The sequence below is a fragment of the Magallana gigas genome, chromosome 6 (genome assembly GCF_963853765.1).
Source record: "Magallana gigas chromosome 6, xbMagGiga1.1, whole genome shotgun sequence".
Lineage (NCBI taxonomy): Eukaryota > Metazoa > Mollusca > Bivalvia > Ostreida > Ostreidae > Magallana > Magallana gigas.
In genome coordinates, this window is record NC_088858.1 from 30,207,962 (window position 1) to 30,227,558 (window position 19,597).

Here is a 19,597-nt window from a genome sequence, read left to right on the forward strand (position 1 = left end):
GGTAATGCATATTACATGTTTTCAAAGTGATACTAGTAATGTGCAATGCCACATATTTAACAGTACAAGTAATTGTAATGCAATGCATTACTTTCCAAAATCTAGTGCAATGCTGGCATTACATTGCATTACTTTGCATTGCTATGCTTTTTATTATTGTTCATTTTCATAAAATTGTGATGAATTGAATTGTTTTAAAGAATTATAATTCTTGAGAAAAATATTTCGTTGTTGGATAAAAAAAATAAAAAATTGATTCTCAAATTGTCAATATAACTAGCTATAACAACACAATTTCATAACATTTTAAGAATGTTGTTATTTAGAATTTTATATCATTTTAAAAAGTTACTCCAATAAGTTGTGCAGTTAATGAATTCTTTACTTTGAAGAATATGTCAACAACACACAATGCCCCAAAGATAATCTAAGTATCAAAACAATCTATTGTTTTAAGAGGTGCTAAGCACCCCAATCCTCACCCTTCTCTTGGCTGTGTTCCATAAGAATAGAGAACACACATACATCCTTATAAGCAAATAATATAAATTCTGGTTGTAACACGCTTTCTGATTGGCTAAAACATTATTTTATATTGTATAAAGAATGTTGCCTACGTCATAGTAAGACAAACGTCAAAAATGTATTAATCCGCCTGACGTAACGTTTGAATTTTGTACAATTTGGTGTCATTTTAATTTACTATATATATATATATATATATATATATATATATATATATATATATATATATATATATATATATATATATATATAAAAGTACCTTGTGTCTAGCTGCTCAAAATAAAACTCGGCAATACTTTTAACTTCCACCTCTGGTAGCATGGTCATTATATCCACAATATTACGGTAGCAGATGGCTAATGCATGAGACCCTAAAATAACAGCACATTTTACTATAATTGAAGCATGGTGTAAAAACAATTTATATGATCAATCACACCAGATCAATGTTGAAGAACAGATGGTCATGAATGTAACTTAAAAAGGTAAACTTATACCTTCTGGAGGTTGATTTTCCATACAGGTCAAATTGCCTTCAATGTGTTCCTTTAATAAAGTTGTATTGATGCTTTTCCTTGATTTTGTCAACTTTAAGAATAAGAAATAGCAATCAGATAATGTATTTTGAGAGAATAATGCCTGCACAGTTGGGTAAAATTGAGTAAAGGTACAATCAACATGTGAAATAAAAGAAAGAACAAGTGACCAAGCTCACGTATCCCATGCTCCAACATAACCTGACAATGCTGCACATATCAAAATGCGAATTACTCATGAAATACATTATACCAATTACATGTAACGTTCATACATGTAAATTCTACTTCATCTCCTAACAGCTTATAAGATTTAGAATATTAGTCATAATGAATGTGTTCAAACAATGCGATTGAGTTTTTTAACACTGATTGAGTGTCACGTACGTATTATCTATAAGTAATTGCTGTCAAAAATAGTAACAATGGAGATACCCCAGTAAAAAAACTACATGCCATGCTGCCATGCTTGCGTGACCATCAAGCGAACGGGAAACTCAATATTTATGTGTTTGGCCAAACGATTAGTTCATTTTTTATTTATAACCAGATTAATAATCTTTTGAACATTGTTTTTTTCAGAAGTTTATTTAATCATATGAAAAATAAAATTTGTGAAAATTGTGATTAGATATTTTTTGGTTAAAATGTGGTTTGTAACTTAGGTTTATTACAATAAAGAAATCAGTTTTTAAGTTACATCTTGTATCAGAGATCACAGAAGAAAAAAGGAAATCCAGCTTTCAATCGTGGGTCTGTTTTAATATCTAAATTGAACATTTTGATTTCCAAATCCACTGATACAAGTGAAATTTCTCTGAAAAATCACATCCTTGTTATATACTAGTATTCATAATTTGAATGTTTAAAATAAGAGCTGACAGTTAAACACATTAACAAAACAAAAACAAGAGGCCCATGGGCCACATCACTCATCTGAACAACAATAGGCATGATGAAATCAGCTTAATGAAGTCATAATAAAAGATATATGGACAAAGTAGTATAATACATGAAGATCCTGTTTAATTAAAAATCCATTTTCATCCTCGATATTCTTATGTTAATAATCATGTTGAGCATTACAGCTCTCAAAAAGATCTTAAACAATTGTTTTTACTATACCTCTGTGAATATTTTGTATGTAAAATTACAACGAATAAACATGCTTTTCTATCTAACCGTGAACTAGTTTTCGTGCTATCTGCCTATGATGAATAGTAATCGAAACAATTCAGTGGCAGCATTCGATTTCCCTCCCTTTTTAACTCGGAACACATAGAGCGTAATCCTATCTTTGTTTATCATCAAGAAATTCTAAATCGCTGACAAAAAAAGTTTTATTTGGTAAAATAAAATACCTATTTACTGACTATTCTGACAATAGCAAGTTTAATATTGTCCCCCTCGACAGCAACTATTTCCCTCGGTTTCGCCTCGTGAAATACAATGTAGTTGCTGTCTTGGGGGACAATAAACTTGTTATCGTCCTCATAGCCAGTAAAACGGGATATAATACATGGGATACATTGTATAAACCTACATCAAACTCTGAACCCCTTGTAAGGCTGAAGAATTATCCAGAGGCCAAAATCTAAACAATTTTAAAGAATCAGCAATATTTCAAATGCTTCAGCCTTGCATATAAGTAAATCCATATATTATAACATTTAAGTTTTTGTAAATACTTAAAATGTTTTCCTGTGTAAAATTGGATCTCGAATGTGGCCCTCCCTACTCCTCCAGATTTTAATATTAAAGAATCTATCTAAGGTTGCTTTCACTAAAGTTACAGCTTTTCTAGGCAAACGTTTTTTTAGAGGAAGATTTTTAAGATTTTGTTTATATCTTAGTATATAACCCCCCCCCCCCCCCCACGTTGTGACCCCTGATGATCATGATTGGAACAAACGTAAATCTACCCTACCAGAGGAAGCTTCCAAACAAGTTTCAGCTTTTCTGGCCAATTGATTTCTTCTGTGAAGAAGATCTTTAAAGATTTTTCTCTATAAAATCCTATGTAAAAATTTGGCCCGTCTCCCAATTGTGGCCCCACTGTACCCCTGTGGATCATTTTTTTCACAACTTAATATCTACACTACCTGAGGATGCATCTTTCCTGGCTGATTGGTTTATAAAAAAGAAGATTTAAATCTTAAAGATTAACTCTATTTATTCCTATGTTAAAATTCTACCCCTCCAGTGTGGCCACACCCTACACCAGGGGGTCATGGTTTTCACAATTATTATTCTACACTACCTGAGAATTCTTCCACACAAGTTTCAGTATTCCTGGCTGATTATTTCTGATAAGATAACTTTTTAAGTTTTCATCTATATACACTGTATTCTTATATAAAAATTCGACCCCTCATTATGGCCCCACCCTAACCCCGGGGGTCATGATTTTGATAATCTTGATTCTACACTACCTGAGGATGCTTCCACAAAGGTGTCAGCATTCCCGGCTGATAAGTTTCTGGGAAGAAGATTTTTAAAGTTTTAATCTATGTAAAATTTGATCCCTCAATGTGGCCCAAGCCTAACCCCGGAGGGTCATTATTTTCACAACTTTGATTTTGAACTACCTGAGGATGCTTCCACCTTAAGTTTTAGCTTTCCTGGCAAAATGGTTCTTGAGAAGAAGATTTTTGAAAAATTTTCAAAACTTTTTTAATAACTCCTAATTATGTCCCCTAACAAAAGGGCGTGATCCCTTATTTTCACAAATTGAAATCCCCTATGCCTAAGAGTGATTTGTGCCAAGTTTGGTTAAAATTGGGCATGTGGTTCTGGAGGAGATGTGGAAAATGGGAAAAGTTTACAGACAGACAGACAAATGGACAGACGGACGACAGACAAAATGTGATCAGAAAAGCTCACTTGAGCTTTCAGTTCAGGTGAGCTAAACATAGGTACATGTAATCACAGTTACAAAGCTCACCAACACGAGGCATCAACTGTATGAGGCATCATCTTTATCATACTATATTAAAATCATAGTTAATAATAATCTTGGATATTCATGTATACTGTTTTGACACAATACTGTATATCATATGTTTAAAAATTGTATGATAATCATATGTTCATTCCATACAGTATTATCAGATAAAATGTTTATCGATACAATAATATAAAATATGATATTGCATCATATGATACTTACAACATATATCATTTAATACAATATACATGTAATACTGTAATAAATAATGATGCAATATGATATTGTATTGTGTTATACATTATTGCATTTAATCACATAATACAATATCAAAATATCTAATATATAACACAATATAGTATTATATGATACAATATCATATCACATAATACATCACAATATTGTAACATATGATATTATATTGTATAATTCAGTATAATATTGTATTGTATCATATTTGATACATAATATGATATTGTATCATACAATATACAATATTACAATTTATCATCTGATTGGCAATGTATCATATAATACAATATCATATTATACAATATCATATTATAAAATATCGTATCATATCATACAATATTATATATTACATTATCATTATATATTTCATGCTATATAATAATATATTTTATAAATTAATATCATATTTTACAATATCGTATCATATGTTACGATATTATATATTATACAATATCTTAACATATGATACAATATCATATTATGCAATATAATATGAAACAATACCATTCAATAAAATAATACATAATACAATATTATATAAAACAATATCGTATAATAATATACAATACTATAAATGCCAATATTATAATACAATGTCATTTATATTTGTACAAAAAATTGATTCAATATCATATCGTATTATATAACTTTTTACAATATAATGTGTTATATTGTATCATATAAAACAATAGTGTATCATATCATAGTTTTCATGTTATATCATTTAAAAACAAACATTTATCAAGATGGTTTGAGTGAGGTAGGATATTTTTTTAGCATCCTAAGACCTTGATAATGGAGATCAGATCTGCATTTGAAGCTACCACTGCCATTCATTTATATTATAGTTAAATCAAATTATGCAAGCTATTATCTACATGTATAAAACATGTGACCTGTTCCAAAAAACAAACCTCATCCAGCACCTTAAAACTATGGCTCAGATTCAGCATTCAAGCCTGTCAGGTGCATCAATATCATAAGATGCATCATCCATGCAAGTTTGGTGACGTTAGGACAAGTAATAAGTAAGATGTAATCATTAGAGGGCACCTGCTCTAAAAACTTAACCAGCTCTAAAAACCTTAACCTCCTCCAGCATACGAAACCTATAGCTCAGATTCAGCATTCAAGCCTGTCAAGCGCATTAGTATCATAAGTCAAGACACACCATCTTTGATATTGCTATCAAAGGGCACCTGCATCAAAAACTTTAACCTGCTCCAAAAACCTTAACCTTTTCCAGCATCTGAAATTCATGGCCCAAATTCAGCATCCAAGTCTTTCAAGTCAATAGGTAGGTCCAGCTGCATCATCCATGCAAGTTTGATGAAGACAAACAAGTAGTAACTTAGATACAGGACCTGCAACAAAAACTTTAACCAGGTCCGGACGCCGACGCTGGGGGTATATAATAAGCTCCCCTGACTTCGTCTCGGTGAGCTAAAAACTTAACACACATAAAATACACATAAAATACAACCAGTATTTTTGTAAATAAAAATTAGGTATTACATTTCCAACATGAATGGTTGTAGTCAACAGAAACTGTATTGGTTTTTCCCACTCCTTGGAATCTACATGTCTTGTCAAGAAATGCAACTTCCCCTGACTCACATATGACATTTCAGGCATCTCTAGATGAATGAGAATGACTTAGTTAAATAACAACATTAAATAAAACTTAGTAACAAAGTACATGCATAATGATGGAAGTCTGTAATAAACTTGAAAGATATATGTTGGTTATATTTTTAGATACAATTTTTCTCTGACAAATTGACTATCAGATTAAGCGGAACCCTTTACTATGTAAATTTAAGACAATTAGCTGCTGCAAGAAAAGTGGGGGGGGGGGGGCAGTCCCCCCCCCCCCCCCCCCCCGATGCTAAGCTATAATATACACTATCTGAGGATAATTGCAAAGGAGTCTCATAAATTGTAGCAATGTACCGGTAGTTCTTGAGAGAAAGATTTTTTAAACATTTTCTTGATATATTTCTATGTTAAACTTTAAACTCCTCTTTGGGCTCAATATTTGTCCTGGGGTCATGGTTTGAGCAATTTAAAATCATTACTCTACATTACTATATACATATATATATATACATGTATACATGTACAAGCTCTGGTGTCAATATTGGCATTTCAGGTGCAATTGTTCTTAAGAAGATTTTAAGTTACACACCCTATTTTCACTATTCCATCATAATCTCTCTTTTAAAAAGGATTTCACCCTTTATTTCTAACAATTTAAAATTGACTTTTCATAGGGATGCTTTGTATCAAGTCATCATCTGAGTTCTAGAGAAGAAGTAAAAAATATGAAAAGTTTATACATGCAGAGGGCGGACAGACAAATCGAGAACAATTAACGGACATCAGGGGATAAGAAAAGCTCACTTGAATCTTCAGTTTCTAATGGGATGGGAGAAATAATGACGGACCAGACGGAGAATTGAACCTGGGACCCCTGAATCTCTAGTAAGTGCTCTACCAACTGAGCTATCTGGTGCCGGTACATGAATCGGTCTGACTGTCACATTCCTCCCCAATTCAATGATCTTCACCCTCGAGATCACCCCAGACTCCTGGCAGGAGTTCACCTCTCAGTTTAAGGGGTTGGTCATGGCACCGAACGTAACGAGATGGGAGAAAAATTGACAGACCAGACCGGGATTTGAACCCCGGCCCCCTAAATCTCTAGTCAGGTGCTCTACCAACTGAGCTATCTGGCGCCGGTAAATTAACTGGTCTGACCATCACTAATTTAAGTGTCAATTAAAAAATCAAAAAGATTATATTCTAGTAAGTATCATACTGTATGGCAATTTTTCTCAAAGGAAAAAATAATTTCAGACATTTTAAGCAACACTTACCCATATTACTGAATTCATTCACTGCTTTCACTCTTCTCATATTTGCATGAGGATCAAAACTGTTAAAAAATTGAAATACACATCATTTGACCAAACAAGCCTACATACCAGTACATACATATCTGTACAAAGTACATATTTTCATATAATTTTTAAAAAACATAGAGAAGAAAATAAAACCAATATCGTAATACAACCTAGCTTCTAGATATCAATAATTCATAAAGAAAACTTTTTTTTAACATCGTTTTTGTAATATACAGTAATTTACAACTTTTTAACATATTTATATGGTGGAAAATGCAACAGTGTAAATATGACACTATGGTCCAAAAATGTCAATGCTTTATTTCTCTGGTACAAAACATTGCTCAGTTTTCTTCTCTGATTGAAAAAAAAAGTTGATTGTTTATGTTAAATGTTAAAGAGTTATTTCCCCTTTCAAATAAAAGATTAGTTAATTTAAAAGACCAATGAACGATTTTTTGCACAAAAAAACCCTCCAAATAATATGTGTATTTGTTAGAAATCTGACTAACCTATTGTGCATCTTTGGGGATGTAAAATCTTCATCAATCAGTACGCTGTGAATTGTTCCCAAGTAGTCGTGAAAATGCAGTGTCTGCATGATAAAATCAGAAAGATTGATTCACACATATTTCATAGCATAATAAGGCAGCCAAAAGTATTATAAACTGTCAGGCTAAATAGTTTTGAATCTTTGTTTACATTGCACTAAATTAATTGAAGAAATGAATTTAAGTTAAACACAATTTCTGATTATAATTATTTTTATCATAGAACATATATTATACATATTTATTGAGAGAACATTCAAACCATCAAAGTATATAGGCCTAGTATACATGTATATGTAAAAAAAAATTCAACCTTTGCATAAGATCCTGTAGCTTTTTCAACTGGGTGCCCATGCCTGATCTTGGTAAACTGCAAGCCATTTTTAGATGAGGAAACCAGGTATGTGGAATTATGTTCACCTTAAGAAAAAATCACAATTTTGATGATTTACATTGTTGATTTTGAAACAGCATGAAAAAATCACAAACTGTTAATTATTTACATTGATTAATTGTAATGCTAAAATAAATAATTTGAAAGGTTCTCTCAAACCTTCACTTCCATTCTCTGTAATATTGTAAATGAATCCACGGGTACTTGAAACTCCAGACACCTAAAACAAAGTTAGAGATATGTTGGTTTTTGGTTTTTTTTTTAATTGTAGTACTTGTAATTTTAAAGTTCAGCAAAAGAAGCTCATTTCTATTCCATTATCAATCCGTTTATGTCTCACAGCTAGTACAATGTAAATATGAAATAGTATTTGCAAGGCTTGTGTAAACAACTATACCTCAATGTTTGAGAATAATATATTAATTTGCAATGTATGACCGGTACACAAATTCAAAGTTAAAATGACAAGCATGTCATGTTTTGTGACTTAAAATTTAATCATTCCGTAAACACATGTATCATTATGTATTTATAGGGGTGAATATGTTCTCTCATGGTATCTTAAATGGTAATATTAAAAAATGTTACTAAATTACATCTCCCTCTTCGTGAAGTCTCGATGCAAACAATGCAGCAAATCCTTTCTTTGTGGCAATAACATCTGAATCTTCACTTGACGGATGATACACATGCGTTATTTCCCCACGCCTTGATATTACAAAGGAAAACCTGAAAATCAGATAAACATTATGACGATTCATAATTAAATCTGCAGTCTCTTACTTATAACAACTAATATTCACTGGTTATCGACACTGTGCTTATCTTTTCCATTAATTAAAAAATTACTACGAATGTATGACGATTCAAAAGGGGTGAAAAAAGCTAAGCAGTGCGAATTAACATGATTAATGGTCAGTTTCATTATAAATGTACAGTAGCTGTACTACATGTTTAAAAGAGTGTTTATGACTGACATAAGCTGTTTTAACTATTAAACATGTCACAAATCTCTACCGTAGACCAAAATATTCCACTACTAACAAAACAAAAATTGAATTTCCCTCCTCAGCAGCAGATAGGAATCAGAATTTTTAGGATTTCGATCCCGAACTTACCACTTCGAGAAATCAAGTTCGCCACTTTTCAAATCTACAGATAAATGAAAATATAAACACCGTTTTTAAATTGCATCGTACCTTATCAAATATTTGACACATAAACATGATAAGTAATCGTTGATTTATATTTGTTCATGCTATTTCTTTTATATTTGTTTATCAATTATAGTAAAACTCACATATAAAGGTCTACTCACCAGGGTCATTTTCGGGTGCAAGGTTAAATGTATGCACTTTAAGTAACAACTCTTGTCGATCGTGGCCATCATTCTGAATATTAGTGTAACTGACCTAAAAAGAGACAAAACCATAAGTACATTAATGAAGAAGTAAAATATTGAATCACAGTCAATTTACAGAATAGTTTGGAAAAAAAACTCGAGTTCAGCATGGTAAGTGCTTATCAATTAATGTCGAATAATCCGTAATAAATATAGATGTGGATATATTTATTTCATCAGTTACTTAATGGGTCTTGATCACGATACCTCGTAAAAAAAATAATTTTTTCAGGGCTCAATTTATGTAACGTCAGATGATTTTAAACTCGTTTTGCCTGGAACTATGGTGCAAAAATAATTGTTACTTTCAAACGTATAATAATAAATATCAACGGGGTAAACTTTATCGCAGAAACAAGTGCATCTGTTCGATATACATCTACTCCCATATTATTTTTATTTTCTATTATATTTTTTGAGAGAGTATACATATTTATATAACGCTATTGTTATTATCAGTAAAATGAGAATTTTGTAGCGTTATATAAAGAATTATATAGATTCTCTCTCTCTCTCTCTCTCTCTCTCTCTCTATCTCTCTCTCTCTCTCTCTCTCTTTCTCTCTCTCTCTCTCTTTCTCTCCAAAAAAAGAGAGTGGGGGCATGTTTACGTCTTATTTTAAAGACTTAATTCTTTTATTCGATTCAGCCAATGAACAATAAGTAATTTTGTCTTATTCTAAAGACTTGAATCTTTTGTTTGATTCAGCCAACGACCAAAAAAAATTGTCCATTTTTATTTTAAACTGTTGACATTGGCATTACTTGAAAAATTCAAGAGCCATATTATCATTTAAAGAAATAAGAAATAATCAGCGTTGTCAGGAGTTTTCAAGAGCTTTAAGCTGACTTAACCAAACATTCATTGGTCTCCGGATTGAATAAAAGCCTCCACTTATTATGAATTTTATACTTCCTTGTTGATAACAACAATCTGAAATCGAATCAACAATGGATTACTTTTCTGTACGCGCCACACAGGTACTCTTTATCAATCGAAAAATAACAAAGTGATTGATGCATATTGCCCTCAAAAGATCCAGAGACTTCTTTTAAGTCTAAATTAAATAGTTTTTTTTATATATGTATAGATTTATTTATTATGGCCTACTTTTATGGGTTCCAAGCAATGATAAGAGTTATATTTTATTACCGAGTGTATGCCATAAAAATGTCAATTTTGACGGAATGATTATCTGCAGTGTTTATCTTGACATTCATTGGCTAGAAGTGCATTTGATGTATTGGACATTTGTCTCAACGTTACTTATATACTCTGCCCAAAATGGAATTCAATGACAAATGAAATACACTTGCACATTAACCCACATTGATAAAAATACTCTGACATAAGCATTGCCAATTTTCTGAAATAGAAAAGCATAAACACTCTTCTTTATTGGTCAAAAAATCTTTAGATTAAACAATGAAGACTTGTTCACTGTGTTTGATTAAGAAACATTTTTTTCATTAATCAAGAGTTTTTTAAGGACTTAAGCTAACAGTCACATAGTGACGTTTCTTAACATCAAATACCCTGGTTTGGGTTAACGTAAATCAGTTTAAGTGAAAAGTTTACTTTTTATTAAATCTATTTTTCGGTAAAGCGTGGAGGGGAGAGTAAATTTGATGATAGAACTTTTCATGTACATGCATGTCTACCATTTTCCGTGTTTCTTTCTTTAACTTGCTCACACAATTTAATTCTTTTTTCGATTGCTATTTGGTCTCTCCTTTTATTTCTTTGTTTGTACATTCATTTCTGTGTAAATAAACACAAACTGTTGTACATTATTCAAAGATTTAAAAGATTTAGAATTAATATATACCGGCTTTGCTTTCTGAGTTACTGAACGAGCAATTACGTACATATAGCGAACTGCGCCAATATATAAATGATATACAGACATGTATTATTAGCGACAACTTCCCTGTCAAAAGCAGAACGTTTATTACGTTTGCCAAACGAATTGAAATTAGAATTCAAAAGTTTATATATAAAAAAATTATTTGAATCTTTTCTTTTTATGTTGTTCAAATATCATTGTATGTCATTCTAAATAGTTATGAAACGCGAAGATAGATCTATTGAAAACTTTTGAAAAATGTATAGTTAGAACTTTAGAAAACTTCTTAATGTCTCATTTTTCCTCGTGATTGTTATCTTTATCACATTCTGAGTATGAATTTTAATGATTGTTTATTTTTGAGTTACAGGTTTTGTTCTTTTATTCTTGATTTTAATTTGTTATATCTATAGTTATATGTTTGGAAACATGGATGGCAGTGTCTGCTGCGTAGAAAATTTTGCACCTGGTATTAAGGTAAATCGAAAGAAAAAAGGTCAACACCTGAACAGACAAAACTAGGATTTTTATATATAAGCATTAAAAGATATAAATCCTCTCAACACGACGTTAAGTCCTCTGTCTGTGATTCTATCAGACGTCATCGATAATAAAGTTTCTGGTCCTATGATGAGTCTATAAATAAAACTCTGGTAGTATGCAAATAAAGACTTCTTTCGCCTTTCGTCAAAGTTTAATCCCATCTTTGAATCTGATAGAGCGTTGTGCGCTGTTGGAACAAACAACCCCCATCCCTCTCTTGAAAAGTTATCTGCCTACATGTAAGTGTTGTCTAGCTACGTGTACAAAAACGTTCTTCAAGGCCACCTGTTTATAGTACCATTCTTAGAATTTAAAATATAATTTCTTAAACTTGAATCAATATTGAACATGTTGAAAGAAGACATAAATCAATAGAGCAGAATTTTGTTTGATTAATTTATATTCCCGGTTAGATTTATATACTGACAGAACAAACGTACCAGAATTCACACTTGAAGTATTGTGACGTAATTTGCAATAAATCATACATTCATGTATTTACCGTTCACTAAAATTCAGATAAGTAAAGGGATTAGAACAAGGACCAAATGACTCAATTGTACCTGATTTATTATCCTTGGGGATTTCTTGTTTACCATAAAAGTGAAAGATATTTGAATTCTCAATATGTTTTTTGAAGAAAAAAAAAATCCAAAAAACTAGGACCTTTGAAAAAACCCGATAAAGTCGAGGTAAAATCTTTTTTAAAGAAACTCATACTTTGAATCAAGTTTAAATAAATTAATCTTGTGAAGAAAGAAAAACCTTTGATTCTGATAGAATGTAACTATTTGGAAGTCGGACATTAGTTCATGCTTACAATGAAGGTACATTTCTTAAAAGTTTTGATGAATCATGAAAAGTCAGCAAAAGGAAATATGAATGTTAGAAAAAATCTTAGCATACTTTTGTTTAAAATCTGAATGTGTTTATACAGCTACTGACACAACCCGAATCACGATCTAGCCAGTTCTTATTCAGACCTACTATGAAATCAATAAACAGTTAAAATGCCTACCAAACCAATTCGTGTCTTCCACGTTGTTTAATTTTTTTTAACATGCATGTATTCAGGTGTACTGTATGCATTTTAGAGATTTTTTTTCTTTTCTACGTATGCAAGTTATTGCTAAAGGGCATCAAATAGTCAAATAAAAAACCCTTTTACATGTTCCTCCTGGTTTGTTCCTGGGGTCTTATCAAAGTTGTATTTTGTATTCCCAATTTCCCAGGCTCGTCAGATAATGGCTATTTTTTAATTTGACAAAGGCGAAAATGGTGAACTTTATAGTATTAAAACATTCAGACGTATTTAAGTAATAAATAAATATATAACATCTCATATTAAGGGTCAATAATATAAAATACATGGTTACTGTCTTGAAATACATGTATTAGGCTATAATATTATGCGGGGTAAGAAAACGTGACAGAGGGCTAGGCTTACTGAACCCTCTTTTCGTTTTCGACCCGAGTCCAAATATAGCTTATACTTCAAGACATTTATGTTATTTTACAATATCAATTTTACGCCTCGAACGAGCTATTTTCGACAAATTTCGCTGAATATCTGCAGTTGAATGTGTCAACCAAGCAAAATGCAAATGAAACACTGCGAAAAAACGCGCTTACTCGTTCATTTGAAAGTATGGATTTGTAAATGTGAAGCATTTAATTAATGCTGTTTTATTTTATTTTCATGAAATGATGAAAATACGTTCGAAAATGAAAGTTAGTTTGTTAATCTTCATGGAACTTTTTTTCATGCGTAAAGTTGTTGACGTCTTGCAGGAAATGTGGTGTGCGGCTCACAATTTTATTTTTTACAGAAAAGATTGAGAAAGACGTGGTAAATCATGTGACAAAAAGAATCTCTCATGATTTGCATGAGGTTCGAGGATAGAAAACACACAGTTGATTGGATAAAAATTAAATACCATTGCAAATATATATATATATATATATATATATATATATATATATATATATATATATATATATATATATATACTATTCTAAATAGCCAAAAAAAAATGTAATAAATGGTTATTGTCTTGAAATCTAAGCTACATGTATATTTGGGCGATGGTAAGAAAGCATGGCAGAGGGTAAGGCTTGTCGAGCCCTCTTCACGTTTTCAATTATAGGCCAAATATCGCTTAAATATATCAGGACAGTCATCATGTATTTTGTTCATCCTGCGACATAATATCACATTTTACGCCTCATTCGAGCTTTTTTCGACAAATTTCGCAGCGTATCTGCAGTTAAAACCATGACACCAAGGCGTAAACGAAGCAAGAAAGATGACGTCACTACGTATAGCGTTGAATCATGATTTTTTGAAATATACAGTCTCATAACTGCAGCGGTGTGTTCATACAAATTGAGTAACGCGCGTTAAAATAAAATAAAACAGCATTAATTAATTCAGGTGCCACTTTTTATTTTGCCTCGGACTGAAATGTCTCACTTTCATTGGTTATACATGACACCTGACTGCCGGATATATCTCTGTCCGTCTGGTGAGAATTTAAATTTGGCATAATGGCCGACTTCATAATATCAAATACTGTTGCCGCGTTCCGTAAGTTCTTAGAGCTGCATGGTCCGTTTTTGTTTTGGCAATTAAAGTATCAAATAATTTTAATTCGATACAAACCAATAATCTTTGAAATTTATAGACTTTCGCCTATTAGAATCGGTTTCTTTTCAAAGTTAAAAATATTCAAATAAATGAAAATATTTTCTTTATTCACTACAGGCGTTGATAAGTTATTGAATATGCCATTTTTTACTGATAAGTTATTATACCCTTTTATGTCGTTTGTTTTAATATCAAATTTTGTACATTTTTTTTTATTTATTGAAATATTGCTTTTGGTCAAAAATTATTTTTCCGATTTTAATGTTTACAATGTTTCATCAAGGCATTTTTAATAGGCAACCAAATTTTGAGTATGATTTGTTCATTTTTAAGCGAGTTACAGAGCTTACAATTCTTTGCTATGTAAACAAAACTTTTGTATACATTTTGAAACTGAAAATTCCAGTTTTAGACCTAAATGAATGTGTTAAACGTTAGAAACTGTTTATTAATACTTAAAATGAATAAGAAGATAGAAAATCTGCTTGAAAAAGATTTTAGTGGTATATTGAACTTATGTAAACAAAAACAGGGCACGAACCTTGTTTACATGACAAAAAGTTGTGAGCTTTGTAGCTTGCTCACAACTCTACGACTGACTCTCAAACTTCACTTGATCATTAGAAATACATTCCTAAAGCATTGTAAATAATTAAAATATTAAAATTGAATTTGACCAATATCGTGACCATGCCCCTTTAATTGACCGAGAAAGATACTGCAATGTCTATTAAGTATAATACACTGTACATTTACATATACTTAGCATAACCATAAAAGCGTACACAAAATAAATTCGCATCAAGCAGCTTTAATTTCTACATCACTGTTTTAAAAAAAGGTTTTCTGTTAGAAGAACCCATATCAGGATATGTATTCACTGTTCGCTTATGTAGCCTACAGTATATTAAAATTTGACTGTTGTTTTGAGATGTTGCACCGATCGAACGGTCAACATATTACACTCCGATCAATAAACATATTCCGGTATAAATTAACATCCGGTGAGTTTTTATCTCTTCCATTCCTTGAATTAATTTTCTATTTAAGGAATAAGGAGTTCAAAGGTGATCAAATCCAATTAAACCCGAAGGCCGTAAAGATAGATTTGATCTCACCGTATTTGAACATTTCTTAATTTTCAAAGAATGATTCCTTAATATTTGTTGGGTTTTTTTTCTTTTTCGTATCCTACTTTAAAAGAGCCCCATGGCCAACAGTACATTATTGGCGTCATTGATGAACTGTATCGGACTTACGGTACAAAATCTCTTGATTTTACCAAAGACAAAGACTATGGAAAATGCCAATATACATGTACCATAGTATACAGTGTATTAAGATTTTGTGAAATTAAAACAACACGGTACCGCATGTAACTTGTTTACTCAAATTTATTTTAATACAATTTGCACGCATATGAGCTAACCGGCATTTAAACCTCTGTTAATACGCCTACTGGAAATGTTTTTAAGTATATTGTTCATTTTTTCTAAATTTTATTATAAATGATTATCATATTTATTTTTTCAAATTATTTTTTATTTAAGATTGTTAACCAATACAAGATCAATCTAATAATAGTAAAACAAAATCAAAAGCAATGGTATGGTTTTTGATTCTTCCGTATTTGTAACTTTCTAAAATACATTTTTTTTTATGTATCATTGGATAGTTTTCATAAATGATATTCATAATTCTGAATTATTTCTCATTTTATAATGTTGACCATTGCGAATTGAAACTATGCAGTGGCGTCGGAAGCAAATTGAGAGGGGGAAAGGGGCCTAAACTAGTCAGAAATTGTGACAAACAAAAAAGAAGGTTCCTGGTTATGGTTATGCAAAACTTTGCAAAATAAGTGGGGGGGGGGGGGGGGGGGGGGAAGGGGACTACGCCCCACCCCTCCGGTTCCAACGTCTATCCTATGTAGTAGAAGCTATAAAAAAACACTGCATGGATTAATTACATACATGCTTTTTGTTTCTTACGTCTAAGAAACTTTAAAAAGAGCGTTTTTATGTAGAGTTGCTTACTTGACATGGATAATATAACAGTTTGAACTTACAATTAGAATGCACATCAGTTTGCTCAGCTTTATATTTTGTGCAATCGTAGATGCGATGTTACAACTTTTTGTTTTAGTTTTGTGAACGTTTTCAAATTTAACATTATCTGTAACGGTCATGATTTTAAAAAATTGTGATAGCATGACATGCATTAATCAGGTAAAATGCTCAAATGACACTTAACAACAGCATTTCAGTTATTTTAAGCTATGCATGAAATCGACATGGCTTGGGATTTTTTTTACTAAGACTTTACTATGATGGCATCAATAGAATCATATTTACGTAAGCAATTCAAATAGGTTTTTTTGTTCTAAAAATTATTTTATCGAAGCCATTATATACCGTTCTTATTAAATCCAAAAAAAATCGGACATTGAACAAAATATATATAACTTTAACTCATAGACCAAGTCTGATGGTCGACATCTTTTGAAATTCACAATTAGGCTACTGTTTACTATAGATTTCATATATTTGAGAGAAAAAATCCCGTTAGGTATACAAAAAATATGGTAAAACGTTAAAATTTTATACATCACCTAAAAATTCCATTATAAAATATCAAACACTAAAACAAGTAAACATTGCTTTCGTATCAGTTTTCCGTTCTTAAATACAGTCACGAAATTGACTTCTCCTCTTGATAATTATATTAAATATTAATTACTGTTTTTACGAAATCCTGCATATTTTGTGACTTGCAAGACTGTCCAACATCTCAAATGTTTGCCACTATTTTCCCTGAAACATTTAGTATCAATGTAGACGATTGCAACTCAATGTACCATTCTATTCATATATTGAAATAAGAAGTCAGTAAAGGAAGAAAACAATACCTTTAACATGAATATGATATAAACATCTTTAGAACGGTTTAGAATTCGCGGGGATTTATGGCTGTGCAATTACAAAATACCCGGTCGCAATGTCAATCGAATGATCTTTTGATTTCAATACCAAATGCTTGAATTAAACAGATTGAAGTTCACCATCTTTCGAGCTGGAGTGAAAGCATCACACTAATTGGTATGGAAATAAAATGAATTGGGATTTTAAAAAAACTCTTATAACAAAATAACAGTACTTTTATCCCGTAAAAGCATGTAAAAGCATAACTATAAACTCGGCCATATCACTCGCTTCTTTTTTAAATTTTCATTTTTTTTTCTATTTTTGCGTACTGTACATTTATTTTTACAGTGCTCATCAAATGTTTGAAATAAATAAATAACTATAATTCTTTAGAAAATCCTTAATTATAACATTCACAAATGTATTCAATGCTCGTATATTTTGAAATGATCAAATATTATCATTTAAGAAATTTTAATTTCTTACCTTCGCCTTAACGATGAACTTTCCCAGGTCTTTGACGGTAGAATGGCCCTCAAAACTGTATACGTACTCGTAGCCGGGTTTGAAGTCGATGAATCGCGACTGGACTTCCAAAGCTATTGGAAGAACCAGAAGAATTGTCAAATACCAAGCGCTTTGGGTACCCATCGTTTGGGTCCCGTTCCTGTCGTAATCTGAAGTTACCTTTTCGATTTAACTCTTAATATGTTCATCTAGCCTGGCAATTTAAATGCCCTTATCTATATTACTTGTTCCTCTGATAAAGACCCTTTTGATTTCATTTTTTTTCTTGTAAATACCTTCCTCCTAGTCTTAATTAAAAGAAAAAATGGAAAATTACAAATTACAAACAGTTTTAAAATAAAAAGTGAAAGAGAAAAGATATGCACTTACTTATTCATTTAAAGATATTAATAAACAGTTTCTCATCTTAATTTTGATAAATGTTCTGGCATTCGATACGTTCATATTGATGAATAATATGTTTCTGAATTCAAACACGCATTATTATACAGTTAACTACATGTGCATGTACTGATGTTGATCCATACCAATTGGAAAGGAAAAATACAAAACATTATACATTTTACAAATAATTAAATATTGTTTAGTAGTATAAAAACAAACATAGAAGACGCTGGTTGCAACTCCGATACAATAAAATAGTTCAAAAATGAATTTTTATTTGAAAAGCAAAGAAATAACAGTATAATTTAGGTTTTTATCATTTTTTTTTCAAAATTTCGAAGACACTGCGCAGATTCAAAAGGGAGAAGGCCACATGTCATAAACGAAAGGACGTTTAAATTTCCAGATATTAAATGGAAAGGTAGCCTATCACCACTGAGCAGTTCAAAGAGGATGTCCAACATACCACTGCTTGTGATTTTGGTCTTCCTCGTACAAACAACATGTTCGTGGATCTTTCGTGAAGATCGACTTCAAGAAGGAGGGTAAAATCATTTGATAATCATATTTTTACAAAAGTTTTTTTTTAAAATTTGGATAATATATATAGCCATGTATTTTAAAATTTTGCTTTTTAGCACTCATGTTGTAAAATATTTCATCACCCATGAAACTACCTACCATGAACGATGTGGATTTTGGAATTTTTGGGGACGCTGTACTAGGCACAGGTATGTTACAATTTACAATAACTCTATAAAATGCATTGTGTAGTGACACACCTAATATAGAACTTAATATGGTTCAGTACTAAGTATAAGTTTATCGTTGTTTAAAGATGCGTGTCTGCTCGTCGTACATCATGCATAAATCCTTTTGTTCAAGATTTTGTGGAAAGCTGATGCCTGTGTATATACATGTACATGTTATTATGCGTAAAATCAATTTTTTAAAGAACTGTGGTAACATATAAACTGAAATGCGCACCAGGGTGGTCATCATACTATGACAACCAGCAGAGCTGCCCAAACGGTAAGTAAATTTGCGTTTTCAACTTGATATGAAATGAATTATACAGAGAGAGAGAAAGAGAGAGAGAGAGAGAGAGAGAGAGAGAGAGAGAGAGAGAGAGAGAGAGAGGATATAAAATTTTATTAATAACTGTTAATTTAAAAGTATTATTATTTTATTCGTGTTGATGGTTTCAGCCAT

The 19,597-nt window shown here is 31.3% G+C and overlaps 1 protein-coding gene across 1 annotated transcript; it reads right to left on the reverse strand.

The window, feature by feature from the left end:
* Positions 1-462: 462 nt before the first annotated feature.
* LOC105330414 (uncharacterized) lies at positions 463-18,127 on the reverse strand. The gene is made up of 12 exons (XM_066088243.1): positions 17,960-18,127; positions 9,430-9,523; positions 9,230-9,263; positions 8,708-8,840; positions 8,271-8,331; positions 8,031-8,137; positions 7,679-7,761; positions 7,140-7,198; positions 5,776-5,897; positions 1,023-1,113; positions 785-896; positions 463-493 (listed from the first exon to the last, which is right to left on the reverse strand). Exons 1-12 carry the CDS (start codon positions 18,122-18,124, stop codon positions 463-465), a joined length of 1,092 nt encoding a protein of 363 aa, XP_065944315.1. The 5' UTR covers positions 18,125-18,127.
* Between the last annotated feature and the right edge of the window lie 1,470 nt (positions 18,128-19,597).